The sequence below is a fragment of the Lagopus leucura genome, unplaced genomic scaffold, assembly GCF_019238085.1.
Source record: "Lagopus leucura isolate 7727_CA_CO unplaced genomic scaffold, USGS_WTPT01 Super-Scaffold_100157, whole genome shotgun sequence".
NCBI classification, from domain to species: Eukaryota; Metazoa; Chordata; class Aves; order Galliformes; family Phasianidae; genus Lagopus; species Lagopus leucura.
This window is the reverse complement of record NW_024962334.1, coordinates 30,469,917-30,497,820: the sequence shown is the minus strand read 5'-3', so window position 1 is coordinate 30,497,820 and position 27,904 is coordinate 30,469,917. Positions and strand designations below refer to the sequence as shown.

At 39.1% G+C, this 27,904-nt stretch overlaps 2 protein-coding genes across 6 annotated transcripts in view; one reads left to right on the top strand and one right to left on the bottom strand.

Annotated features, from left to right (window-relative positions):
* The window catches only part of ABCB1 (ATP binding cassette subfamily B member 1), a 45,093-nt gene extending 25,744 nt beyond the window's left edge, over positions 1-19,349 (bottom strand). For 2 of the 5 annotated variants that reach the window (XM_042888250.1, XM_042888253.1), the window contains exons 1-7: positions 19,110-19,309; positions 7,176-7,338; positions 6,832-6,864; positions 6,302-6,433; positions 5,498-5,552; positions 3,233-3,380; positions 2,446-2,509 (exon numbers count right to left, since the gene is read on the bottom strand). In XM_042888250.1, coding sequence (XP_042744184.1) covers positions 2,446-2,509; positions 3,233-3,380; positions 5,498-5,552; positions 6,302-6,396 — 362 coding nt within the window. In that variant the 5' untranslated portion in view covers positions 6,397-6,433; positions 6,832-6,864; positions 7,176-7,338; positions 19,110-19,309. Of the gene's footprint in view, positions 1-2,445; positions 2,510-3,232; positions 3,381-5,497; positions 5,553-6,301; positions 6,434-6,831; positions 6,865-7,175; positions 7,339-16,968; positions 17,063-19,109 lie in introns of those variants that run through there. The other 3 variants (XM_042888254.1, XM_042888252.1, XM_042888251.1) reach the window with 3 other exon arrangements.
* Positions 19,350-27,393: 8,044 nt separating this feature from the next.
* The window catches only part of RUNDC3B (RUN domain containing 3B), a 41,922-nt gene continuing 41,411 nt past the window's right edge, over positions 27,394-27,904 (top strand). The window contains exon 1 of the mRNA XM_042888379.1: positions 27,394-27,501. Within this exon, the coding sequence (XP_042744313.1) occupies positions 27,398-27,501 (104 nt within the window). The 5' untranslated portion in view covers positions 27,394-27,397. The remainder of the gene's footprint in view (positions 27,502-27,904) is intronic.

The following is a 27,904-nucleotide window of genomic DNA, read 5'->3' as shown; positions in this document are numbered from 1 at the left end:
GTCTCCAGGGATGCGGCATCCACCACCTCTCCGGGCAACCTGTGCCAGTGCCTCATAACCCTTACTGTAAAAATCTTCTCCCTTATATCCAATCTAAATTTCCCCTCTTTTAATTTGAAACCATCTCTCCTTGCCCTGTCACAGCAGACTGTGCTGAAGAATCTATCCCCTTCTTTCATACAGCCCCCCTTTAGGTACTGAAAGGCTCACTCTTGAGCTTGGGGTCTTCTCCAGGCTGCCCAGCCCCAGTTCTCTAAGCCTCATAGTGCAGGTGTTCCATCCTTGCTTTATTTCTGTGGCCCTCTCCTGGACACGCTCCAACAGGTCCACATCTCTCCTATACTAAGGACTCCAAATCAGGACACAGTACTCCAGCGCAGAGTAGAGGAGCAGGATCACCTCCCTGACCTGCTGGGTGTGCTTCTTTTGATGCAGTTGGCTTTCTGGGCTGCGAAGGCACAGTGCTGGCTTATGTCCAACTGCCATTCACCAGTACAAGTTCTTTTTGGCAGGGCTGTGTAATTGAATACAAATGAATGTAGCTGAATCTAATTGAACTGACTCCTGCACATAAGATTATTGCTGACCAAAGATTATTGCTAAATATTCATGGTGTATATTACATGTATTTATAAAAAAACCACATCCACACAAAAGAGAATAATGAGGGGGGGAAAAAAGCTTTGAAACCTTTGGAATTTCACTCACAAGTAGTAAGTCAGCCATACTGGTTCTCTAGAACTGTAGCATGAAACTTGGCAGGAGCTAGTGGCAGAAGTCTGTGTTTGAATGCTCTGCTCAGGGAAGAACAAGGGTTTATAACTGAAACTTTTCAAATTTTAGTCCATTTCCAGTGACTAAAATACTATACATTTTAGTCAGGGACTTTGGAACTACAATCATGAAAGGAACTGTATCTAAACTGATTAATAAAATGGGTTAATATCTAACCCATTTGAAGACTGATTAGTTGAATACTGACCTTGATCTTCTTCACAGAAACTACCTAAATTATGATATCTATAATACTGCAGGAAGACTCAGCAGTAATTACTTCAGATAATTACTTTATGATATTATATCACATCACAGGATGGTTTTATGCTTAGACTTTGTTTCATGATAATCATAAGAAAAGGGATTGATATCTTTACAACATTCACACTAGTGAAAGACATTCTGTAACTTCACTGCTGAAACTCACAAGAAAGTATGTGCTCACTGCATTCTAAATTGATTGTTCATTTTCTTCTGTGAAACAGGTGAACTATTATCTGAGTAAAAGCCATAACCAAATATGCACATACAGTTGAATACACGTGTGTATGAACTTTGTTCCTGTAAACAGTGTTTACTGTGACTTTACCGGCTGGCAGGCATACGGAGACACAGGAGGTGGGTACAGCTTCTTCTTCAAACTAATGAACATAATTCAAAGCTCTATTCAGAAAGCTTGCAGAACTCAGAAAAGTGAATTTATACCTATGCTGTTATAAAGCCATACAGGGGCAAGTGCAGAGTCCTACACCCAGGGAGGAATAACTGCGTGCAGCAGGACAGATTAGGGGCTGACCTGCTGGAAAGGAGCTCTGTGGAGAAGTATCTGGGCGTCCTGGTGGACAAGAGGTTGGCCATGAGCCAGCAGTGTTCACCTGTGGCCAAGATGGCCAATGGTATCCTGGGGTGCATGAAAAAGAGCACGGCCAGCATCACAAGGAGGTGACCTCCCCCTCTATTCTGCCCTGGTGAGGCAACTCCTGGAGTACCGTGTCTAACATGCAGGATGCTAACAGATAATTCCCTCATACAGACCATCTCTTAGGGCCACAGAATCACAGAATCACAGAATCACCCGGGTTGGAAGGGACCTCAAGGATCATGTAGTTCCAACCCCCCTGCCTGGCAGGGCCACCAAACATACACATTCAGATCAGGTTGCCCAGGACCCCATCCAACCTGGCCTTGAACGTGTCCAAGGACGGGGCATCCACAACCTCCCTGGGCAGCCCGTTCCAGGGCCTAACCACTCTCCTAGTAAAGAACTTCCCCCTAACATCCAACCTAAATCTTCCCTCCTTCAACTTGGATCCATTGGGCCATGAGAACAGGTACTCCTCAGCATTTAGTTACTGAACTCTATACTCACATTTACACTCTCTGTCAGTTCTTTAATATGTTTTGACTCCTAGATAATAGCTTGCTGAAGATGAAGGGAGGGTTCCTATTCCTTTTAAGTGAGACATGATATGAGTTCAGAAATTAAGATTTTTTCACAGGAAAAAGCAATTGCCTTGAAGGCCACATTAGACTACCTGAAATCTCAGATGTTTTGCGTTATCTAATAAGGAGTAAGTTTCAATCAGAAGAAAAGAAGTTGAAGTGGTACAAGAAACTACAACAACAACAACAACAACAACAAAAGAGGAAACAACAATTTCTAATTACTTTGTCATATCTTCTTCCAGCTTGTCAAGCATCTCTGAAGAGGAATTCAGTGTAGAAAGGTTTCCTTAGAAAAGGAAAAAGAGTAAATAATTTTGATAGAACAAGTTTAAACAAATTCATTTCCCCGCATGATTTTCAGCAATATTCATTATCTTTATTTTTCTTTTCCTTTCTGCAAACAGAGGGCATTTGTATAATGCCAAAAAACAAGAGGCAGCACGCCATATTTCTGTCTTACACAATAAAAAATAATAAAAATAAAAATTGATTAAAAAAAAAATTGACAGAATATAGTCACATGTTATTATCCTGTATCACCATAGAAATATATTTAAATGGTTAATATATATATATATATATATATTTTTTTTTTTAATTGAATATTCCAAGCAACAAGACTGTTCTCTCAAGTTTAACATCTAACATTTGATTTCAGAGGACAACCAAATTTGATCCAGGAGTGAGTTGATACCAAAGTGGAAGTATCACCCCTCATTTTGGTATCATTCAGTGCACGCCTCCTACTCTTTTTTATTTTGTACTTCTGATTTAGCAAGGAAGGCTATTGAGCAAATGATTCTTTTTTTCTTGAAAAAAGAAAAAAAATGAGTACTTTCATTTATGATAGTATGTTTTCTGTTGGATCAAATAGAACAGTTACTAATTTACAACATAGTATGTTAGCAAGTTGATGTTGCTGACATCAATATGACAAGTCAAGATGCTCAATTTCCCCAGCTGTTTTCTAAATATGAGTCATTGTTTTCTGCACAGGATGTATTTTTACCTGTAAAATTTGTTTCATCAGAAGTAACAAAACTATCAGTCATGTCACCAAAAATTATCATTGCTATAGGGAGACTGCTTCCATGGGCTATTGCCAAGAGAGAGCCAAATATCATTAATAATTTGTCTGTGCAGGTGGAGTATCGAAACTGTGAACAAGAAGAGAAATTCATTTTCATTGAGATATTAGAATGTTAACACATTATGACTACAATACCATGAAAGTCAAGAAAAAGCTATGAATTGTATACCTGATTTTATCCACTTTTAAAAATTTGCAAATCAACTTACATGTATAGAAATAAATCATTCTAATAGAAGAACTTCTATATAATGAACTTTCCAATCCAGAGGTCTGTACTATTTAAATTTATCAATATAACAAGATATCAACAAAGGGCATAGGGGCCACATAAAATCAATGCCATTTGTTCTCTTGAATTTTGTCATTTGAAATTCAGAATATAGAAAATTTTAACAGCATTGTGATAATTAAGGCAGCAATTATTTTTTATCATAAATTCATTATTATAGAGTTAAAAAAAATTATTCCTAACGTACCATACATATTATCAAAGCTGACTGAATTCCTAAATACCTCTTGCTATTTAACTCAACAGCTCTTTTATAGAATGATGGTTTGGGTTGGAAGAGACCTGGAAGATCATCTAGTTCCAACCTCCCTGCTACAGGTGGGGACACCTTCCTCTAGACCAGGCTGCTCACGGCCCCATCCAGCCAGACCTGGAATGCTTCCAGGAAGGAGGCACCTACAGTCCCACTGGGCATCCTGCCCCAGTGTCTCACCACTCTCACTGTAAAGAGCTTCTTTCTGGTATCTAGTCTAAATCTACCTTTTTCCAGTTTAAAGCCTTTTCCTCTCATCCTGTCACTACCTGCCCTTATAAAAAGCCCCTCCCCAGCTTTCCTAGAGGCCCCTTTCAGCTCCTGGAAGGTCACTACCAAGTCTCCTTGGAGCCTTCTCTCCAGGTTGTAGAGTTCCAGCTTTCTCAGCCTGTTCTCATAGGGGAGGCGCCGTCCTCATGGCTCTCCTCTGGACCTGCTCAACAGCTCCACATCTTTCTTGTGCTGGGAGCTCCAGAACTGGAGATAGTACTTCAGGTGGGGTCTCATGAGAGCAGAGTAGAGGGGCAGAATCACCTCCCTAGACCTGCTGGTCACACTTCTCTTAATGTAACCCAGGATACGGTTGGCCTCTGAGCTACAAGCACACACGGCCAGCTCATCTTGAATTCTCTCGTCAACTGACACTTCTCCTCAGGGCTGCTCTCAAGCCATTCTCCATCCAACCTGTATCCGTGCTTCAGGTTATCCTGACCCAGATGCAGGATACTGCACTTGGCCTTGTTGAACTTCATGAAGTTGGCATGGGCATGTGTCTCAGAGCCTGTCCAGGTACCTCTGGATAGCAGAGAAAAGTCCCTCTCCCAAGGACCCTCCCTCTATGTAGCATCTAGAAAGCCACTGAATGGATTCTTCACTATTCTAGTTGTAATGATTTAAATTACATTGTTATTGCAATTATACAAGCACAAACTGGTACAGCAAAGCAGAACTGGGTCACTGGCCAAAACCTTGGGCTATAGTTTTATTAATAGTAATTTCTATATAATTCTTGCTTTGTATACACATTACATCCACAAAATGTAGAATATTTCAGTTTACTAATAGAGCATCTGGGATTTACTTTGATTAAACATTAACAAGTTATTTTAAAATATAAAGAAAATTTAAGTTTTCTGGAACTTTAAGAACTTTTATTGTCTGATTTTTAAGTGTAATGTGAGCCATGGTACCCTTTATTGCCAGCTCCTGTGACAGCCCAATGAGTAATGGGTGAGATATATGTGACTGGAGTGTGACTCAGGTAATTTAGAGGACAGGATGACATTTGTAGTCTTAGACATAAGGACTCCATTTTCATTTAGTTGGAAGAAACAAAAGAACATGGTAATCGTAACTAATAATAAAAACAAATTGAGCACAAATTTAGCATGATAACTGCCCACGAGAAAGCTTCTAAGCATGCGTAAATAGGATCATTTCTTTAATATAATCACTTCCACCAGAGAACTGCTTGGTTGCCACAGTATATTCAATATTTTGTAATATCATAGTGTTTGGTAGAGACAAGACCGTATATGTTGTACTCTTAACATTATTTTAAGCATTTAAAACATTAAACTTTAAAATGTGCACGCATGTAGAAATATGTACACGTATATATGTATAGCATAAATCTTACCAGTGCTAACGGGCTGACCTTTTTAGGCTTTTCCCCTTTCTTCTTCTTTTTCTTCCTTAATAGATGTGACAGTTTTAGTGCATTTAAAACCCAACAATATTTCATAAAAATAATAATGCAATATATTAATACTATTCAGTCAAAATATAATTAAGAAATGATTTTATGGGGAACAAACCTGTGTAAAACAAATCTGATTTATTAAGAATTCTTGGATTTTTGTATTTAAGCCTCCAGGTATGTAAGTAGCATCAGCTCCTGACTACTATAAATTCAAATCAAGGCCTTCACAGTTCTCCCATCTCAAGGCTACAACAACCCCAAGAGGGGCTCATGGTTCTCCTTTCCAATCAGGGAAGTTGTGAACTGAAGTGTTACATAGATTTCAAAACGAGAAAAAGAAAGACAACTTATAGAATCAGATGTTCTCATGCAAGGGGAGTAGAATAAATTAAAAGTATGTAAAACATCAATTCCCTGACATACTTTTACTTTTAATACATTTTTTATCTGATGATATCATATCCAAATGCCTGTTATAACTTCACTCTTATTTTGGAATTGCTTTTCAATAAATGATAGTCAATCCAGTGGACAATTTGTGTTTAATAGAAAAAGAGCTTCTATAATCCTTCTGCACCAAATGAATATGTCAATGAATGCTAATCATAAGCTGTGTTTTCTGCTCTTAGGCTACCTCATTAAAATAAATTAAAATATGAAAGTCAATAAAATACAAACTAAGATAATGTAATCTTATATGCTTCCATAAAGAACATGCTTACAGTGTATAAGAATACTTACTTTTTGTCTTCTGGATCTTGATCCCGGATGGAGGTAGCGATCTCATATGTATTTCCATTGACAGTATACTTCTGCTTTTCATCTTCAGGATGCATTTTAAATTGATTTAGGATAGTTCTCTGTAAAATAATACTGAAAAACATACAATTCTTAAGCAAAGGACAGGAATTTCAATGACCGCTTGTTTGGCAGAAAAATACACTTACTGAAATCAATAAAATTATTAATGTCACACTTTGCAAGTGAATTCTAGCAAAGGGCAAGTATAGACCTGTTGAAAGAAGCAGAAGTGTTTTGAATTTGCTTACAAATGCCTACTTTTTTTGTTTTAACTACTTGATAGCTGTGGATCTTTCATTTAATCTCATTTGAATGATAGAAGCATATTCCCTGTACTTCAGTATAAATTAAAAAAAAAAAAAAGAGAGAAAGTATATGCTTATTTAGAAAAGAATGAAGCTATCTGGAGTTTTAGATGTTAGTGAGTTTAATAAAATATCTTAGGTTTAAAAAGAAGTGCACTGACTCACCGTGCAAGTCGTTCTTAGTTTGCTTCTAGCTCTCTGAAAGATCATTTGAAAATCAACAGATTAATATGACTAGGAAAAGCAACATGGGTGGACTTTGTTCTTCTTATGCAAAACACAGATGATGAACAGCTTTGTATTTTTTTTTTTTTTTTTTTTTTTTTTTCCTTCCCCTCTCTCGTTGCCTCATCTACCCTGGGAGTAAAGTGTGTGCACTTTGGACCCTGCCTCCCTTTCCTAAAGGGAATATTTAACAAGTAGTCACCTGTGAAAATAAATCTGAATAGTTACTTCTTCACAACTCTGCTTAATTATGCCCCTTAAACCTTCCAGAAATCCCTGCTTACCTTCTCATATATGGTGCCGAATGTTCCAGGTGGCAGTGACACTGGAAGGTAAATCCATTCTTGAGCACCCAGAGAGAATGAAACTGAGTAACGCAAAAAGAGTGAGCTGATCTTTTTTTTTTCTTTTCCCTTCTTATAATCCTAATTCAGGGAGTAATATGACCTGCAAGGAAAATGCAGATTAACAGAATTACAGAGACACAGCATGGCTGATGTTGGTAGAGACCTTTAAGTACAGGTGGCCTAGCCCTTGCTGCAGCAGGGGCACCCAGGCCGTGTCAAGACAGCATCTGAAGATCTCCAAAGGTGAACCCACACACAGCCCCTGGGTACCCGTGCCACTGTTCCGGTACCCACACAGCACAGGCTGCTCCCAGCTTCAAGGCAAACTTCCTGTGGTCTGGTCTGTGCCTGCTGCCTCTTGTCCTGGCACTGGGCACCACTGATAGTAGCCTGGCCCCATCCTCTTTGCACCCACCCTTCAGATATTCATACACCTTGATAGGATAACGCCTGAAGTGATCAAGGGCACTTGACAATACATGTCCTGGTAGCAACTAGGCTAGTGTGTACTCTTTCTGATTTCAGTAATTGCAGAACAAGATAGCAGGATGAGTTACAGATACAATTTTAGAAATGGCTTTGAAATAGTTCTGGCCAGCAGAAATTTTCTCAGGTAGAATTCTTCTGATTTTTGAATGCACATTTATTAAAATAGATATGTTAAACACCTCTACATACGTGAAATGTATAAGAAGTCAAATAAAAAACCCTGTCGTAGAAAACAAATACATTTTTAAGAATTTCTCTGTAAGTTTCATACCAGTTTGTTCATACAAAGCTTACTTAATCTGATAATATCAGTTTTGTCCCTTTTATTCATGTATTATCTGTAACCTCAACATTAAAAAAAATAAAAAGAGTTCTTTTTAAAATGTTTTGGAATGCAAAGACTTTATCAGACTGAGGATTACATTATAAAATGTAATTTGCAACTGTAAGTAAAAAAAAATGCCAAAGGTTAGCAAATAAAAGTACTGCCTGAGAAGTACATCAGTACACTGATATCTGTATAGACTACATATCTGGTATATACAATAGTATATATAAAATGTGCATACAATTGTATATGCAATATCTGGATATTACTTTTTTGGGGGGACCTTCATTGTCAAATATTTTTTCTATGTGAAAATACTTATAAATATTATCAAGATTTACTCAACTCTCTATTTACTAAGGCAGTAGCCGATTTCCACTTACAAGTTTTCCATTTTACAGAATTTCCACTTCCATTTTACAAGTCCTGGATGATATTTATGAACCATTATCTAGAATTTTGAGCAGATGAACTTTTGGGGTTTTTGAAAGATGACTATTCAGATCTCGAAATATCCTGGAGAGACCCATAATGGTTAAATTAAGGCTGTGATTTTCAAACATGATATAAATGCAGGATTTCAGTCATCTTTCTTGGGCGCACTGCTGCAATGACACATTGTACTGTAACAATAATCTGTGATAAGCATTAAATCCTTCTCTAAGTGATCATTTGCCCAGATTATTCTCAAGTCTTGTCAGTAACATTCTTCGTATTATAGCAATTTTTTGACTGCAGATATTTGGGAAACCCAGATGATTCTGTATTGAAGCTCACTATTGGTTTATCTCAGGTTAATTTCACACATTAACTTACCTACATTTATTTATTTAAACCTCATTTATCATTAAAATGTCTAATATTTTATGAGTAAATTGATAGTCAATTTACTTCTGGAATAGCAAAAAATAAAAATAAAAAAAATGAAAAAATTATGAGTCTTTTGATTTCTGGTGAAGTTTCAACTGCTTATACCTCCAGAAGAGAAGTTGTGTTGAGAGATTCCCATCTCAGAGATTTCACATTGGTGCAATGTATCCTTGTATCTAGTGCAAGCCAGCAAAGGGAAAACCCAATTAACATATGATTTGGAAAAGACAACTGACACAGAAAGTTAATCTAAATCTGAAACCAGATTCAAAACACTATCACGTGATGGCCTATTATCTTTTTTTGGAGAGATTTTTTAAAGATCATTTTAAAGATTTTCTTCAGAAAGATTTTGTAATAATATCAAGAAATGCAACCTTTTTAAATGTTTATCAGTAAAAATAGGGGAAAGAAGAAAAGAAACTGGAACAAGTAATTCAAAGCCTTTGTGCATTATCATAAGAAAAAAGGACACATTATTTTTTATTTTCCTTTAAAGATGGAGATTTGGATTTTCTAATATACTCCAGGTAGATGAAATGGTGGAGAGTGTCACAGAAATTCTATAAACATTCTAGGGCATTGAGCCCTAGAATAGATTAGAACAGCTGTGAATGAGCTCTGAATTGCAATACTCAGGAAAGTATCATGTTCCATTTTAGCATCCTCTCTCCTGATAATCATGCTGGAGAAAATTACTACTTTATACAGGAACTATAAAGGAATTCTGCCAACTTGGACACTGCTCTATCAATCAGAATTGTCCTATAAGAAGAAAACTGTCGCACAATCAGGAAATAATAATTTCATGCTTCCAAAACTGTTTCATATGCTCAACCACAAGATAATTCCTATTTTCCCAGCCAATGATGTGGCTAGTAAGATCCTAACAGTGTAATTAATCAAGGACTGAATTTTCATGCCTTCCTCACTGAATCTCTTTGCATGGATCCCTTTTCCCACGCACAAAAAACAGCGTACGCACAACTTCAAAATGTACAGCAGTTACTGATTAGTTACTGCACACAAAAGTTAACTACTGTGTGTTAGCACAATCAACACCCTGAATAAAAAATGAAAGAACTCTTTATTGGTCAAGAAGTTCTTGGTGAGGTGGGGTAGGGCTAGTTTTCATTGCTCTAGAATGGATCTGTGATGTGGCTGAATTGCCATCTTCCAAAACCCTGTTTTTCCCTTCATATTTTATCCTTTTTCATGATAATTTTTTCCCTCTCGAATCCTTGAATTGCTGCCTATCTCCATCTCAACAATCTCACCTTTGTCTATGATTTTCCTGTTCTTATCTTGAAGGATTCCACTCTATTAACTCTATTAACTTTTTTTTTGCAGCTCTTTCACAGATTCTGGTGATTTCCTCAGAATTCTGAGAGGGTTATGCAGCATATCTTGGGTTACAGATAGCTGGACTTCCATAGAGGAGGGAAAGGAGGCTACAGAATCAAGTTATTACACACAAAATGTATAATACTATTAATATCATATCCTATACATAACCAAAGCTATTCATATTGACTTACTCCCTTCTATAGCCCTATTTAAATTGCATTTTATAAACATTTTCACTCAATTCCATGCAATTTGTGAAAAGTTTAGATTGCATAGGATATGATCAGAATAAAAAATTTTGTTGTCCAGCATCCCCCTATGAGCACTGAAGTCCAAAGATCCATTGCTTTGTCCACTCCACAGTCACAGCTCCTGTTTATCCTCTTTCCATCTATCATTCTTGACAGATGTTTGAGTTTTGTCACTTCATTGATAATTTCTAAAAGCAAACATGAAGACTTTCAGACTAACTTAAACTGCCCTTGAGACACATTGGACCTGTCACCCCTTTCCTAATCACAGCAAATAGGAAGAACAATTCCTTCCATTCCACTTTATAATACTTCTGAAATTTTAATGCTGCTTTGGTAAGTGCTGTCTGTCCACTCTAGACAGCAAACAAACAAAACAACAAATAATCAAAAATTTCCTATAACTTTTCTTAACTGAGTTTAATTTATTAATTTTTTGACATTGCTATTCTCTGGACTTCACAGTTTTACTGGGGAAGTGTGAAGCATTCATATTTCTCACAAGCTTTCACTAAATGCCTATCAAAATCCTGAGAACTGTTTATTTGCACCAGAAGCAATGAATCAGACTTTAATTCACATTAAAAAGAGCCCTTTCCCCTGCCACATGCAGGGCCACTAACCTCCTCATTTAATACTAGACCAGGTTGCGTAGGGCCCCATCCAATCTGGCCTTGAACACCTCTAGGGATGGGGCATCCACAAGCTCTCTGGGCAGCTTCTTCCAGCACCTCACCACTCTCTCTGGACATAGAGCCATTGATGACCACCCTCTGTCTGCGGCCTTTCAACCGGTTTCCTATCTATCGAGGGGTCCACCCATCAAAACCACATCCCTTCAATTTGGAGATCAGGATGTGGTGGGAACCATGTCAAAGGCCTTGCTCAAGTCCAGGTAAATGACACTGGTCACCTTTCCCTTGTCCACCAATGGACAAATAAGTAGCTTTAAACAGCCCTATCTACAGACACTAGGGTTAATGCTTCCTGTTATCAGTACTATCACTTCTAGAAGCATACTGCCAAGTGCCATGGCTCTTTACACTCCATATACCATGACAATTGTACAGCCCTGAGAGTGAATCCTGCTATATTCTTCAGGGAAATGCCAGTTATGATATCAAGATGTGCCTGCATATGATCACTTTGCAGTAAACAATGATAAATTATTAACTGTAATGGTGCTAAATTATTAACACTACCACCAAAGAGGAATTAACTCATCATACAGATCTCTATCCATTAGAACATAAGATTTCTGCATATGATGGCCAGACACATTACAGCTACAATTAGCAAAGAAGCAATTATCCACAGTCATTCTATTGACCCAGACTAGGTGCTCCAGTCTCTCTTATTCCATAAAGGTTCATTAATCTTAATTGCCATTAATTCATCAGTCAATTAGAGCTTCTTATCTTCCCCAATGCTCTCTGGCACAAGCTCCTTGTCCACTTGCAGCTTTAAGCCATCTTTAGCCCAGGGGCTGTCAACAGCTGTAGCTGGTGGCAGAGAGGATGGAAAATGGAGGTCAGGAAGAGGAAAACATATTGACATTGATCCTAAAGAAGATACATTTTTCTAATCTTACTCACTACAAGTGTTAGTCTCCCTGTGGACTGGTTCTTCACCAGCTATCATTTTCATTTTCTGCTGCTAGCTCCTGAGTACCTGAAAGTTTCTGCGGTGTTGATCAGCTATTTATAAATTAATATATAATAGAAAATGTTTCTTATGCACGAGAGAATTTACCCTCTGTTAGAATGATTTGTGAGTATGCTCTTAGAGAAAAAATGAAAAATTGAAGTGTGGCTCATCTTTGATGCCAAAAAATGCTTTCTTCATGTACATACCAAAATGCCCAAGACTCATAACTTTGGTTTCTAGTCTGCATGAAGCATGATAAATTTATTCCCACGCTACCAGTCAGATCATCTCTTCTGCAAGCCACAGCTTCTCAAGTCATTACTGAGCACAATTCAAGTTGCCTCTTCACTGGCCAAACGTGACACAGAGAGGGATAGCTGTATAGCATTTAGATGTCGGTTTTTGATTGCTGATCTGCCTTATCCTATATACTTCACGTTTTAAATAAAGTTCTCTTTGCTAAATAATATCACATTTTTGCTAATTAAAAACTAAAAAGAGTGGCAGTCCTAGGAAAAAAAAACCTAAGCACCATTTTATTAACTCTATCTTCTCTTCACAGCAACTACCTCAAATAATGTTGTAGCAGTCTCCTTAGGGAACATATAGACCTTAATACAATTTCATTAATATCTATACTACAATAACTTCATTGTTTTACTTAAACATTTTAGTGTTTTAAGACAATTTCTCACCTATTGAAAATACCATTTTTCTGTTCTTTTATTTTTTTTCAGTTGAATCTCATTCAGCTTCTAACAAGATGGCACACTGTAAGTACAATAAAATGTATTCAAATTCCAACAAAGTTTATTGTTTTATTCCAAAACATTATCTGTGGATCAGAAAAAAACATCTTTTTCCCGTGTGTTTATTATTGAAACTTCAATTCATTAGACTTTTGCCTGCCTTGCAAATTTAATTTCCACCTTTTTTCTTGTTCATTTAATACTCATTTCTAAGCAAAAATTTTAAAATAAATAAATTTTAAAATGAAATTTTAAAATAAATATAAAAGCAACATTTCGTATTAAACAACAAAAAGATCAATGCAATTTAAGAAGTGATAAGCACAGTCAAACTCAGAGAGTAAGAGCGGTAAACAGAGACCATCCTACCTAATAAACAGTGGAAAGAAGCAATACAAAGAGCCACTACAAAGGATTCATCTAATCAGTATGTCTCACAAGTCTCTCTTTATCCCTTTCCCTGTGTGGACTGTGAAACCACAAGATGATTTCTTGCCTAATTCCCAGGCAGAATGTGAGTCAGATACTACAGCATTGAGCAAGAAGCACTGGGCAATGTCTTCACAAAAAGTCATTGTTCACAGGGACCCTCAAACCATGAGCCTTAGAACAGTGCTGTTGTTCCATCAGCAATACCTGAAGGAATGCTGTCATCTGCTCATAGCCAGTTACTTCACCCTTTGCTCCCTAGGCTTCCTGCTTTGAATAAACTCTGAGTGACCTGCCTGCACCCCAGTTTACATTCTGTTTGCACACAATGACATATGACATTGTAAAGTTCATGACCTGAGAAAGATCCTTCAAATTCCTTTTATAGGCAGCAAATAATGAATGATTAACAGCTCATCTTGTCTAAAGAAAGTGTTCAGTTCAGCCCTGGTTCCATGTCACAGTTCAGTGAGAGCAACATATTCATTCGCTATGCAACAATGCTTCAAGCAGCAGTTCTCCAGTCATTTGAATACTTATGTCAAATAGTGATACCTGCTACCGTAAGAGGAGGTCTCTATTCCACCTTCAGTGCATCTGTGCCGTGCACCCTAGGAATGCTGTTCCAGTAGAAATCAGAGGTCCTAGGGCTCGTGACCACAAAATCACAGAATCATAGACTCCTTGAGGTTGGAAAAAATCACTAAAATCACCTCCTCCAACCATCAACCCATTCCCACCATGCTCACTGAGTCGAGTCCCTCAGTGCTACACCTACACATTTATTGAACACCTCCAAAGCTGGTGACCCCACCAACTCCCTGTGCATCTTGTCCCAGTGTATCATCATTGTTTCTGAAAATATTTTTTTTCCCAATATTCAACTTGAAACTCCCATGGCACACTCATGGCTTGTAATCAGTTCACAAAAAAAGTCCATTGCATCGGCAGTGGACTACAACAGGGCTGGGTCCTATACCCAACACTGATTCCATGGTTTTGTGCGCATGATGGAAGAGAACACATCTGACTGTGTCATTCCTGAAACACTTTGCCAACAGATTAGCAAATCTGCCTATTACTGTGTGCGGCAGGACCAGGAGGAGCCTTTCACACACCAACTCAATAGTCCAATTCTAACATATGTGTATGTAAAATCATATGTTTACAAGGAAAAAGAAATGAATTGGTTACTGTGATATTTCATCTTGTTCCAAAAGCACCCATGACTAGTATTGCTTCTGAACACTGTCCTGGTGGGTCACTTCACAGGACAGAATTACCACCTGTTTCCATATTTCAAATAGATTTAACTGTTTAAGAGCAGTAGGTCTCTCAGGGAAGGTATACATACATGCTTATGTCTATAAGTGAAGATAACTGTATAGCATCATGACTGCCTGAACGGTATCACTGTATACCAGAGGTTAATTTACACAAACAATGTATTACGGATTTCACTTTTCATTGACCTCTGGCAGCCATATAGTTCATTTTTTCTGGGTTCACGCAAGTGTAAAGGTAGGAAAGGAGAGTAATGCCTATTCCAGGATTTCAAAGTAAGATGTTCTCTATAAATATTCTAACCCCAAGAGTGAGTCAAATTTATTATTCTGTTTTCCTCAATGGATTAAAACTGTGGCAGTGATCAAAACATACTTTTAGTGGTATGGCAATAAAAACAGTGTCTTATTTTGACAATGGTTAACAAAGTATGATGATCTCCTTCCAACGGATTGCATGGGTAAAGATAAGAACTTGATTATCATGCCATAATATATGAGTCACAGATGTGCTAAACCATGGTAAGAGAGAGGGAAAGCAATAACAATGCTTTTCACTGAAGAAAACCCTTTCTTCTTCATATATAGTTATAGGAACAATATACATATATACATGTAAAAATAGTTGTAAAAAAAGTACGTAAAAAAATGTATGTAAAAAAGAAAAATGATAGCAAAATATGAGTAGAAATAATAGCAAGTAATATTATGAAAACCCTCTCTTGTACATCAACTTTGAGCTGGATGCTGCTAAAGATGGCCTTGAGTCACTCTTTTGATCTGTATACAAAATACTGTCCTAACAATGTTTAAGACTGAGTCCTCAGTTTCTAATAGCTAGATTTACCTTACAGTTTGTGCAGTGAGCCATTTACTAACTTGAGGACAGGTGCTGAAAGCTGTTCTCTGCAGATGGATTTCTGCATGCTCTAGGAGCTCTTTTACTTCAGTAACATTCAGCCAGGACACAACTGTCAATTATTCAGAGCAATACACATAATGAATATGTTAATATTTCTCTTTCCAGAATAAAACAGGATAACTCAGATGCCAACTGTCTTGAAAACTATGTTACTGTGAAAGCAAAATAGGCTTCTGTGAAAGAGTGACACTATTGAAAACAAACCAATGGTAAAAAACAGACTCCCAATACTGCCTATTTCTTGACTGCTGCTAAAACATGGGATAGGATAACAGTAGCAACTGACCTGACTGCAGCACAAACAAGTCATTGTTTAAACTTTGGGGCCAGCAAATTCAGAAACTTGCATAATGTAGCTTGCAAACACTGAGAATTAGCTGGCCTTATCTAGGAAAGATTACATACCCCTTAAATGTGCAGCATCAGAATGAGGTATGATTATCCACTACATGGTAGGAAGAACCTCCTGTATGAAATTTACTAAGTATCATCTCCGAGCAGTTGCAGCACTTTATCCCACCTTGAAGAACACTACGAGAATGTAAAACTGCACGCATCCTTGAAAAATTGTTGGGATTGGCATACAGACATTGATCCAAGCATGCCGTGGAGTTAACAGAATCACAGTACCTTCACAGTAGTATTTGTGCAAGGGATAAGTCAGCAAGATTATTCCTGGGATGTGCGAACTGAGAAGAAGGTACAAATGAGAGAAGCTGCAAGCCCAGCCTCAAGAAATGGGCAAGGTAATGGAGGAAAAAAGGAATGTAAAAAAAGCTCAGTCCTGAGAGCCTGGCAGCAGCTCTGTCCGTACTGTAATTTTCAGAAATATGGTAGTAGGGACACACAGCCTCCGTTTAAGAGTAAAGATCAAAAGAAAAACAAAAAGGAAACTAACACCCAGTGTGGCTTTATCTCTGTGAAAAAAGATGTGGAATGGTAATTGCAAAACAGGACACCACAATAATATCCTTTAGGGAGCACCAGTGGAAGTGCAGGAGAGCAACAAGGTCAAATTTGAGAAAAAGAAGTCTAAGATATGAGAAAATTGGATAGAATCCATAAATTCTTTCCTGGTTTGCTTTGTCTGTTTGTAGAAGAAAGGTAAGGAGGAAGAATGTAAACTACAGAATATGACGGCTCCTTTCAGTGAAGCCCACAGGCATTCCCTCAGTAACAAAGACTAAGGACAGTCTGCACTAGTGCTAACATTACATACATGACCAATGGGAACGGCCAGTAACAACATTAGCGTTGTGATCAGGGAGAGAATGTTAACTACCTCTATTGCTATGATGTTCACTGAGACTGTAACGCCAACAAATGGCCTCCAAAGAAAATATTTCCATTTGAAACTCAGGAAAGCGGGAAAATTGTACATGTTGTTTCATACACATGAAAGAATGTTCAAGTACCTGTAATTAAGGTCTCTGCCTGCAGTAACATAGCTGCCAAGTTCTGGAGTACAGGAGTTCCTTTGAGCCCAGGAGTGGGAGGACTGCTCTTGTAAACAGCAGAGAAATACTGGCACTGTACTGATGAAACAAAATGCATTAGCTACAGATTTTGCTACAGATGTTTCTGGAATTGGTACTGACCAGTGGGAGGTGAGGGTGGAGCGATTCCTGCAGGTCATTGATGCATTGTTATTAGGAATCCGGAGGAAATAAAAACACTAGATATTTGGGTAACAGAATTTCCTTAAGTTTTGTATGCCTGTAAGTTAAAATGTGGAAAAATAGAAGCTGTGTATTAATTGAAGGTCCAGATCCTCCTTCCCACTGAAAAAATACCAACTTCATCAAGAAACAGAGAAAAGACACCAGTTTGCTGTCTACAGCTTACAGAAAGCCAAGGTATGAATACAGAGGTCTATATTTTTAAATCTCATTTTTTCTCTGTATTGAACACTTGACAAAAAGTCTATCAGTGGATTTTTAACATTTAAATGAGTAGTCATTTCTCAGGTTGTTTGTGACAAAAAGGGCACATGAGAATTTTGTAGCACTAAACAGAATTTCTCAGTAATACTGATATCTCACTTACTGACTTAGCCAATGCTCTCTTTGTAATTCTGCTATCTGAACAAAGACAGTACCAGTGAGGAAAGCAACAGTGATTTGTTCAAATATCATAAGACTTTTTAGATCAATAGTAGGGCTACTCCAAAAGTAATGCCTCCTATTTCATTATGTTGGATCACAGTGTCAGAGGTGAATGCTGGCTCTACAGCAGTAGAAGTTGAACCTTCTTACCATCCTTTTACATTTTATTGCCATACACTCCAGCAAAATGGCATCTGACACAGGAACATCTATGAAGCAAAGGCATGGAACTGAATTCCTCCATGCAGAAAAAATGAACCTGTCGACATTCACCAATATTTGCTGAATGTCAATGGAGGCCAAACAGTGCATGTGAGCACAGTGAAGCAGAGGATGGTATGTTTCAGCAGTGGTGACAGTGAGCCACTTCTGCTAATGCAGATGTTTACAAGTGGGGCATGAAGGTTCTTGTTCATTACTAGTGAAAATGCAGAGCTAATGGTGGTGACTGTGTTGAAGTGTTTTATAGCTGAAAACTTGCTCTATCAAAGTGTTATTGTGCTCTTTGTATCTGTTGCAGTTAACATGGAAATAAACAGGACATGTCACTTTCACAATGACCTATGTAAATCAAGTGTGGATAAGTTATTATTAAAAAGTGTCACACCACATCATATGTGGATGATATGTTGGTACACGGAAAACGATGTGAAAATATGGGAAAATATCAAAGAAGTCATCAGCATAATACAAAACCTAGGTTTTAATGATAATCATGATAACATTTAGTTGGGACAATCTGAAATGAAATATTAGGAACGGTATTAGATGGAGAAGGGAGAGCAACATTGGTATCATCAAAGAGAAGAACTTAGCCTACAGTTCAATGCCCACAGGAATAAGTGAATAATAATCACTTTTGCAAATTCTTAAGTTCGCATGAGAACATCCTTTTTCTTACATAAATCAGTAAACCACTAATCAACTCAGTGAAGAAATCTCATGACCAGGCACGAAAGAAGAACAGAAGGAAGGAAAACCACAAGTTCAAACCCTGTCTGCGGCCACCTGAATTATTTTAAGATGTTTCATGTTCAGCTAGACATTGCTGATCTAGATCTCAGGACTTTACTGTTTCAAGAACACCCCACAACAAGAAGCATGTTACAATCTTTGACATTAGAGTCTTAAGATAAATGGGAAAGAAATTCACTGCATATGAAAAGACAAATTTAACAGAGATAGGCATTTGATCTTACAGGATGGAACTATAGATCACTAGAGGTGGTTTTGCAGTAATATATATCACACAACACACTCTGCTAAGCTACATAATCTGTTGAAAAGTAGAAGCCAGACATGTATCAAACCCTAGGTTAGATGGATAAACATTGGCTTCTATAAACTAAGAAATTTCTGCAGAAGACAACGAGGTTTTAGAACCAGCACTATATAGTCTGTTAACTAGGAAACGAACAAAAGTGCAATTTATCTGGTTACGTATCTCTTACCTGTCAACTGTTATCAGATAAAAGCTCTGTTGCTGACTTTGTGCCACAGAACATTCAGCGTGGTTCACAGATGGGTCCAGTTTTTATGGGGAAGATCAAAATCCTGTATTAGATATGCAGCAACTCTTGTAAAATATAAGTAGAGTAGCTCCGCAGAAGCAGCAGAGCTAATAAGCTCCACTAACAACATTAAAAGAGGAATCCAAAGGAAATGACTTGGCTTTGTACGTAATTTCAGATAGCGTATGACAAGGTTTAACTATTTGGCTACCAATTCAAGAGTAATAAAGACCTGCAAGCACAGTGTTTTAATCTAAGAGGCACTAACCATGAAAAGGAAGTTCTAACAATAGTTCCAAACAAAGAAACAAAAAACGGAAAAAAAGCCCTAACAACTCAGTGAGGAAGAATATGCATCTTGTGTAAAAACATTACCAAAAGAAAAAACACAAATGCAGAGGAACTGAAATAGTCTCAAGGAGATACCCTTATACCCTTGCTAAGATTGCAGTCATTCCAATAGTCATAAAATTTGAATATCCATATTGAAAACAAAACAAAATAGTACAAAGTTATCAAAGACCTAACTTCTTTACAGCACACAAATGAGGGAACTGAGGGGTGATTACTAAAGAAGCTAACAGATGGGTGAAGCAAAGAGAAGGGTCCTAACTTCTATAGACTAACAGATTGGTGTGGCCAGATAACAAACACTTGGAATCATAGAATCACAGAATCATTAAGGTCAGAAAAGAACTCACCAGAGCTGAGTATAGAGGGATGATCATCTCTCTGGTACTGCTGACTATACCATTTCTGACACAAGCCAGGATGCCACTGGCCTTCTTGGCCACCTGTGCACTCAGCCAGTTATCAACTAATACCCCCAGGTCCTTTTCCTCGGAGCAGCTTTCCAGCCACTCTGCCCCAAAACTGCAGCATCGCGTGGTGTTGTTGGGACCAAAGTGCAGGACCTGGCAGCTTGTAGATAAAGAGCACTACATACACACCAAGCAGATATGTTACAGTAGATGTAATAGATGCATGAACAAAATAACCCAGGGGCTGCTTAAACTCAAAAGGGGGTATTAGAACATGGCTGATTGGCCCAATATTAAGACAGATGAGTACATAATTACTTAACTTTTGCAATTGTGAATAACCCAATCTGGATAATAAAGAAAAATGGTATTAAAATATTTGAGAATTCAAGAACTACAAGCTGGGATACAACTACAGTACAGGCAGTCTCAGTTTAGTCACACCCACCACCATGTAAAAGGGGGCTAAATATTGTTCTAATACTGATAATTCAGTGATAAAATGCATTGAGACAGTGCCAGTCCAGAAAGCTACAGCAAAGTCTCCCAAAATGTAAGTATTTAATATTCTGTTTTCCTGATATGATTTAAACCAATAAACTGATTTGGAGCGAGGAACGTATTTTCCAGGGGTAATCATGAAATTGGAGACCTGGAAATAAAACGAAGATTTCACATTGCTGGTAAGTTCTAATTCATGGTAAACTGAATCAACCAGTGGACCTACTCAATTAGTGCTAAGTAAAAAGCTGAAAAAATACGGAAAAGTTTGGGATACCACATCACCTTGGTATTTTAATGCTCTGTGGACCAAAACAGCTTCTTACAATGTGATCTAGAGGTATGCTTTGGAAAAAAATAATAATTCAGCCTAATATTTTAAGTGACGAGCAGATACAGACCCTGAGCAAACACTGGGAAGAGATTAATGCTGTTACAGTAAATCAACGGGGAAGGAACACTCAATGCATGGATAAACAAAAAAGAACAGACCACTACTCTGCAGAACGGCAAGTAGGGTCCATATTTTCCATGCAAGAATTCAACCCTAGCAGTAAACTGGATGGATGGACCAGCTCTAATTACAAATAAAGCAGGACCTTAATTGTATCAAGTAAGATTCCAAATTAGAAAAGTGCCTAAACAGTTTTAATGTAATTACAAAAAGGTAAATGAATTAATGAAAAGCAAAGATATTTTAAATGTTGCTATTTTAATAATCAATCATTGCTTATGTTTAACTGCCTTTTATATATATGTATATATATGTATATATAATATACACATATATAAATATATATATAAAATATATATATATATATCTCCAAAAGATCCTGAAGCTATGCAGTTGCAAAAGACCAATACAGAATTTGCACAAAAACCATGAGACAAGATTGGAGGAGAATGCACTCTGGCTTCTTGCTCAGAGCCTTAAGTCAGCAGAGTAGGACACTGTGGATTCAGTATCAAGGCAATGGGAACTGATTTTTCGTCCCATTATTGATAAGAACATTTTCCAAAGAGATAGAGATCTGGGATATGGTTTCACAAGAAAGATAAAATATATATATATTTGCAAGTCAGGAAAATAAGAATGAAGGATGCAAAATAAGTGGGAAAGATCCATGGCAAAAACAGAACAAGGTATGATCTTAAAAATACATTAAACAATACCGGTAGTAGATTAGATCTTGTTTTGAGGGAGAAAGGTCTAAGGAATATAAAAACATCAGAGAGTTGCAAGAAAGAAAGTGGAGAAAAGTCATCCAGCTCAGTTCTGTCCCTGATTGAAGAGCTTTCAGGTCTGATCATCTCAATATCAGCGATTCAGGCCTTCAAAAACCACAGCAATCAACACAGAATGCACACATCAGTTGCAACAAGTGCTGTGCTGTTCTTGGATATATAGGAAGAAAAACAAGATTTGAATTGCACACCATTGGAAAAAGAAGAGATCTTAACTGAGATTTTTATTGTTTATTGCCTTATCAAATGAGGCCACCAAGTGGCAAAGTAAACATTTGAAGACAAAGGAAAAGTGCAGTATCTTATAATAACTGCAGAACACACAAAAGGACTAATCATGAGAAGTAAACCTTAAAATTGATTTTATGTGTCCTGACATAAAGAAGTGATCTCATTTATGATCTGTAAGTGCGGCTTTCAAAAGCTGTCTTCCTGTATTTAAATCATGATACCTTCAAATATTGCTTTCCTATTAATTTCAGGCAAACAACCTCCAACTAAACTTCAACAAATGTTAAAACTCATAAATTCACATCCTTCCTGTCCTTAATCATAAACATGCTTCATACTTCAGTGTCTGAAGTGATTGTTTTTTCTTGGCTAATTCTAGTTTGGTTATGTTGTTTGGTAGAATTTAGGTTTTGGTCTTATTCTCCATCTGTTCCTGATTGTCACACAAGTATGCACTAAAAATGCATATGGCATTCTGCTTTCTTCAATTTCTTCTACCTCTTCCACAGAATTAAATATCAGTAGTATGCTAGAAAAAGAAAGCAGGTAGGAATCCATCTTCTAAAACAACCCCAAGCATTAATTTTAAAGGATCTTGTACATTTTGTAAGACATAAGAATAAGCAATAATGATGAAAAGCAGGATCTACAAATAATCTGAGCAATGTACTGATTCTGTGAATTCATGTAGGAAACTGGTTTGCAAAAGTGACTGGAACTCCCAGTGATACCTACCAGGTTTCTGCACAAAGATATCACTTGATCAAACACTCCCAGATTTCCACAGGATGGTGACAGCAAAACAACACAGAAACAAAACACAACAACAAAACTCACAAAACTTCAGAGTTCAGCCTTCAGAGTTCAGATTATAAAAAAACAAGCACAAATGCCTCTCCTATGTATACACAGAACAAAATCTAAGAGATTTGCTCCAAACTATCAGTGAACTCAAAACTTCCCAGCAGTACAAGTGTATAATATATCACATCTTATAGCAACTGCTTTACAAGCAGTTTTTATTTTGCTCCAAAATGAACAAGTCTGATCTGCAGTATTGGTAACAACTTCATTTTCTCCTACTGCAATTCTACTTGTGGGTTAGTCCCAATAGGCAGTTAAGTTCTGCTTGCTCACTCTCTCCTACAGTGGTGTAGGTGAAAAGAACTGCACAGGAAAAAACCAGAACAAAAATTAAATACATTGCATTGAGTTAAAGACAGCTTAATGAGTGAAGCAAAGCAGCACATGCGAACAAAGAAAGCAAAATAAGAAATGTACTCACTACTTCTTGTTGGCAGGCAGATGTTCAGTCATTTCCAGGAACACCGGGCTTCATTACCTAACAGTTACTTTAGAAGACAAACACCATAACCCCAAATACCTCTTGTTGCTCCTTCTCTTCTGAGCTTTTATTGCTGGGTGTGTCACGCAGTGTGGAGCATCCCTTCGGTTGTTTTGGGTCAGCTGGGACAGCCGTGTCCCTTCCCTCCTTCTTGCTCATCCCCAACCAAATTGCTGGAAGGCAGTGTGAGAAATCCTGATGCTGTGTAAACACTGTCAGAGTAGCTAAAACATTGGTTTGGTCATAAAAACTGCTTTGGTCACAAATCCAAAATGCAGCATACAGGATGCTCTGAAGAAAATTAACTCCATTCTAGCCAGACTCAGTAAACAACTCCATAGTATGCTTGTTTAAACAGAACTGAAAATTGTAAATATTTGTTTAGAACTGAAATTCCAGTCACAGAGTGTTAAGATACAAACTCACAGAGAATGAAGTCTAGTTTGTATTTTTCAGCATGTTTATGCCTTCAGAAAATAATTCCAGTGAATGAATTCTGTCAAGTTTGAATGGAGATCACATCACAGCCTTTTTGATTAAGAAATATCCATAATAATCTACTTAAAAGGTATCTTTTCATTGACTGAAACTCATTTAATCCAGAGAAATATTTCTGAGTCTTTTACTTTAAGATGTAGTGTCATGCTGCTCATGAACCTAAATTGACTTTAACCAATTAATATGCCTCTTTGTTTTTACACCAGTCATAGCTGTTGTATTTATTCATGGTGACACTTCAGTAATATTTTCTGAATGATTTAAATAATGCATTCCAGTTTCACATTGTTAAAATGAATGAGGAGTTAGTTCCCAGTATGTCTTAATATGCTTTTCAAAATGATTCTTTACTCATTCCCATGCTTTCCAGAGATTCTAAGCAAAGCCATATACTCTGGACTCACACTCTCTCAGTATGTTGCTATGTTTCAAAGCTAATAACATTAGAAGCAACCACTTGAACTCTGTGCATCACCTCACAAGAGGCAGTGTTGTCATTAATATTATGCATTTTGCTTTCAGAAACTTTAGCACTGTAAGTATTTTTTGTTACAAAATTATAGGAATTATTCTACAACAATTGTCAGATGTGAAACAAAACAATTTAGGATAGAAGTGACTGACAGAAATCATTTTACCTGCTCAGAGCAGGGCCAACTTTGAAATTAAATGGAGGTATTCAAATTGGTCATTCAGTTAAGCTTTGAGTATCTTCAGGCCAAAATTCTACCACCTTTTTGAACAATTTGTTCCAATGTTTGAATCTTAGCTGTTAAGATTCAAGTATTAATGCCTTGCTGCAGTTTGTGACAGTAGCTCCTTGGCCATTCGTTACGCACTCCTCAGAAGATCCCAACTCAGATTCCTCTATCCTCCTTGTAGGCAGTTGACAGATTTTTCTCTTAGCCTATTTTCTTAATGAAAAAAACAACAGCTACGAAACAAAACAACAAAGAAACCACAACAGCTCTCAGCCTCTCCTAACACAGCTTGTACTTCAGTCATTTTAGAGGACCCTGCTATGTTAAAGTCTTCCTTACAAAGAGGAACCAGAGGAACCCAGCTAGATGGTATTTTGGAGACTCCTCCTATCCTACTGAAGAGGAGGAGCGAGAGGAGCTTAAGGCCACTGGTGACTAGCCAAGATTAATTTAAGTAAATAATAATTGTAAGAAAGTAATGATGTTTGAGAAAGTTTGTTTACTTGAAGCCTTTGAATACTAAATCTTGGTCCAACAGATAAACCTGAGTTCATCTTAAATCTCTTTCAAGTACAAAAATAAAGATTTGCAGTTTGTGGGAAGAAGGCAAAGGGAAAGAATGGAGAGGATACTTTTGCTTGTGACGTATGGACAGAAGCACTGCCATTTCTTTTTTTGGTAAACTATTTGTAAATATCCTGTATATTTATCATAAGGTCAAGAATAGCAGGCCTTGTGGCTCAGGTCCCTCATCTGCAGAGATAAAATCTTCAGCTTTAGCCTCAGCCTGAACTTAATCAAAAGATTTCTCAAGCTGAGTGAATCTTTTAATAGAAGCTGCAGTTGAGGCTCATTGCCTCAACAAAGACTCTAAGAAGCAGAAAGAAACCTGAAGGCAAGTTGAGAGTCAACAAGCAATGCATTCAGCATTTTTCTTTGATTTTCTGCAAGGGGATGAGTAAAGAAGAATAACTTATTTCAATCTTGTTTATTACACCAATTTCATCTACAATATTTGCCACTCTTGGTCCCAACATAGAAAGAATATCCTCCTTCAGGCTCCCCTGGACTCCCCTTTCTTTTATGATGTTTTTGCAGGAAGAAGGAAGAGAGGCACAAAGGCTATTTCATGGTGTATTTGAGTTATAATATTAGTGACAAAAATTACCCAAGCAAAGAAGTTTTACCTTGGGGAATGTGGAAAGATTTACCTATCATTAAAAATAAAAGTTGAATAAAGATTAGCTCAAACTAATTTAGCATATCAAGTAATATCTGATGATCTTTTGTTGGCTGAACTGGAAATTTTAATAAATGTCAACAACTCTTTCAACAACTTATTAAGGTCTTCTAATGAAAAAGAAAAAAGACATTTTTGTATTACATGCAAAAACATGGCCATCTACATGGAAATTTATTTCTTAAAGTTTTAACCTCAGCACAGCTTTGCTTCAGGTGACTTAATCATTAGCCAAGCAGTGAACAGAGTTCTGTTTGATAGCACTGACAAGAAACTTCATCTATTGACAAGTTATACATATTCTCCAAGGAAACCACAGTCTAAAGTGGACTTGTACCCCAGCAAGTCAAAGCTCTTTATACTTTATGAATAGGAATGCATACTTAGACCTGAACAGAAAGATTTATGCGTAATTGAGCGGATCTGAAAGTACTATGGTTTACGCAACCATTCAATATTACCATGCACAATTCCTTTATTATTATTATTATTAAGTACAAAGGAGAGAAAATACATACAGCTTCCCATCCCCCTGACTTGCAGTCCACCCTTCCCACCCACAGCACACAATGGATCGCTGTATGGTTATCCTTCAGAGGAGCTACCTCGTAGCTCCGTGCCCAGAGATTGGTTTTGTCTGTCTCTCTCATACGATTGAACACAAAGGCAAAGCTCCATACACAGAGCTCTTCAGAGCCAGGTTAGCAACAACACCTTTGTCTTGGGCAAGGACAAGTACCTGCACTTTGGCTGCGGAGCACATTGCAATTTCATTCATTTTTCCACAACTGTGGCCTTTAAAGGTTGCATATGTCATAAAGCATTCAGGGGAAGGTCAGCTTGGACATTAGAAAAAAATTATTCTCTGAAAGAGCAGTGAGGCTCTTTCAGCTGCTCAGAGAGGTGCTGCAGTCACTGTCTCTGGAGGTGCTCGAGATGCGGCCAGTAGACTCGGTGGGGATGTGCTGATGACTGGACTAGGTGAGCTCAGAGAGTTTTCTCAGCCTTAATGATTCTGCGATTCCATGAAAGCAATGCCTGGCAGCTCAAAGCAGTTCAAAGCCCGACACCGCCTCAGCTGGCAATGGAAGAAGCTCTCATATGCTCGGCAGCGCCTCACTAGGAAACAGATCGGTGCCTAGCGAGAGAGGCGCGCAGACCCCCACTAGTGGCGCCCGGGATTCACTCGAGGACCCGAGCGTCACGGACACGTGCCGGGCGAGAGGCACAAAGGAGAAAAGACACAACAGGAGAGGCGGAAGGCCGCGCGCAGCCCTCCTGCCGCTCCTCGCCCTAGGTGCCGGCAACTCGCGCGCCGCGCCCGACTCCGACCGCTTCCGTTAGCGGCGCGCGCCCCTTTGAAGCAGCGGCCGCTGGCGGCGCCGCGCCGCGCCCTTCCCGCGCGCCCATTGGCTGGCGGCGCCGGCGCTCTGCGGCGCTGGGGCTGCGAGCGCTGTGGCTGCCCGGCTGCCGGCAGGGGGGGGGCCGAGCCGCCCCCGCCGCGGGGACCCCGGCGCCTCCTCGCCCGGCCTGCCGCCTGCCTCAGGGCGCTGCTCCCGCGCGGAGCGGCCGGCGGGCTGAGCGGGGGCGGCGCGGGGGCCTCCTCTTCCTCCGCGGGCGGCGGCGAGCGCGGCATCCCCCAGCCCGGGAGGCCGCGAACAAAGGCTCCGCGCCGGCCGCGGCGGCTCCAGCTGCCCCCACTCGAGATGGCGTCCCTCGGCCTGGGGGGGCTCGGCGCCTCCGCCCGCAGGAAGAGCGTCCCGTCCCGCAACGCCGCGGTGGAGAGGCGGAACTTGATCACGGTCTGCAGGTGAACCCTGGGCCCTGCCCTCCGGCCGCGCCTCCCCTCCGCGCCTCCCGCCCCTCCCGCCGGCGGCGTCTTCCCCCCCCGCCGCCGCCGCCCCCCCCCCCCCCCCACGCGAGGCCTCGGGGCCGCCTTCGGATGGGCGTCCGCGCCAGGGCGGCTGTCGCCGGCTCGGAATCTCCGTTCTGACTCAGCGCCTCCAGCGGCGGTCGCCGGGGCCGGGGGCTGCAGGCTCCCGGCGGGGCCGCACCTGCCGAGCCGAGCCGTGCCGTGCCTCGTTGGGGGAGGCTGGGCCAGGCCGTCCGGTGAGGTGAAGGCTGGGCGTCCCGCTGTCCGCCCCCACCTGCCGGCCGGGCTCCGAACCCTCGGAATGGGAGCGGGGATTCCCGCCTCGGGGCGAGCGGCCGTC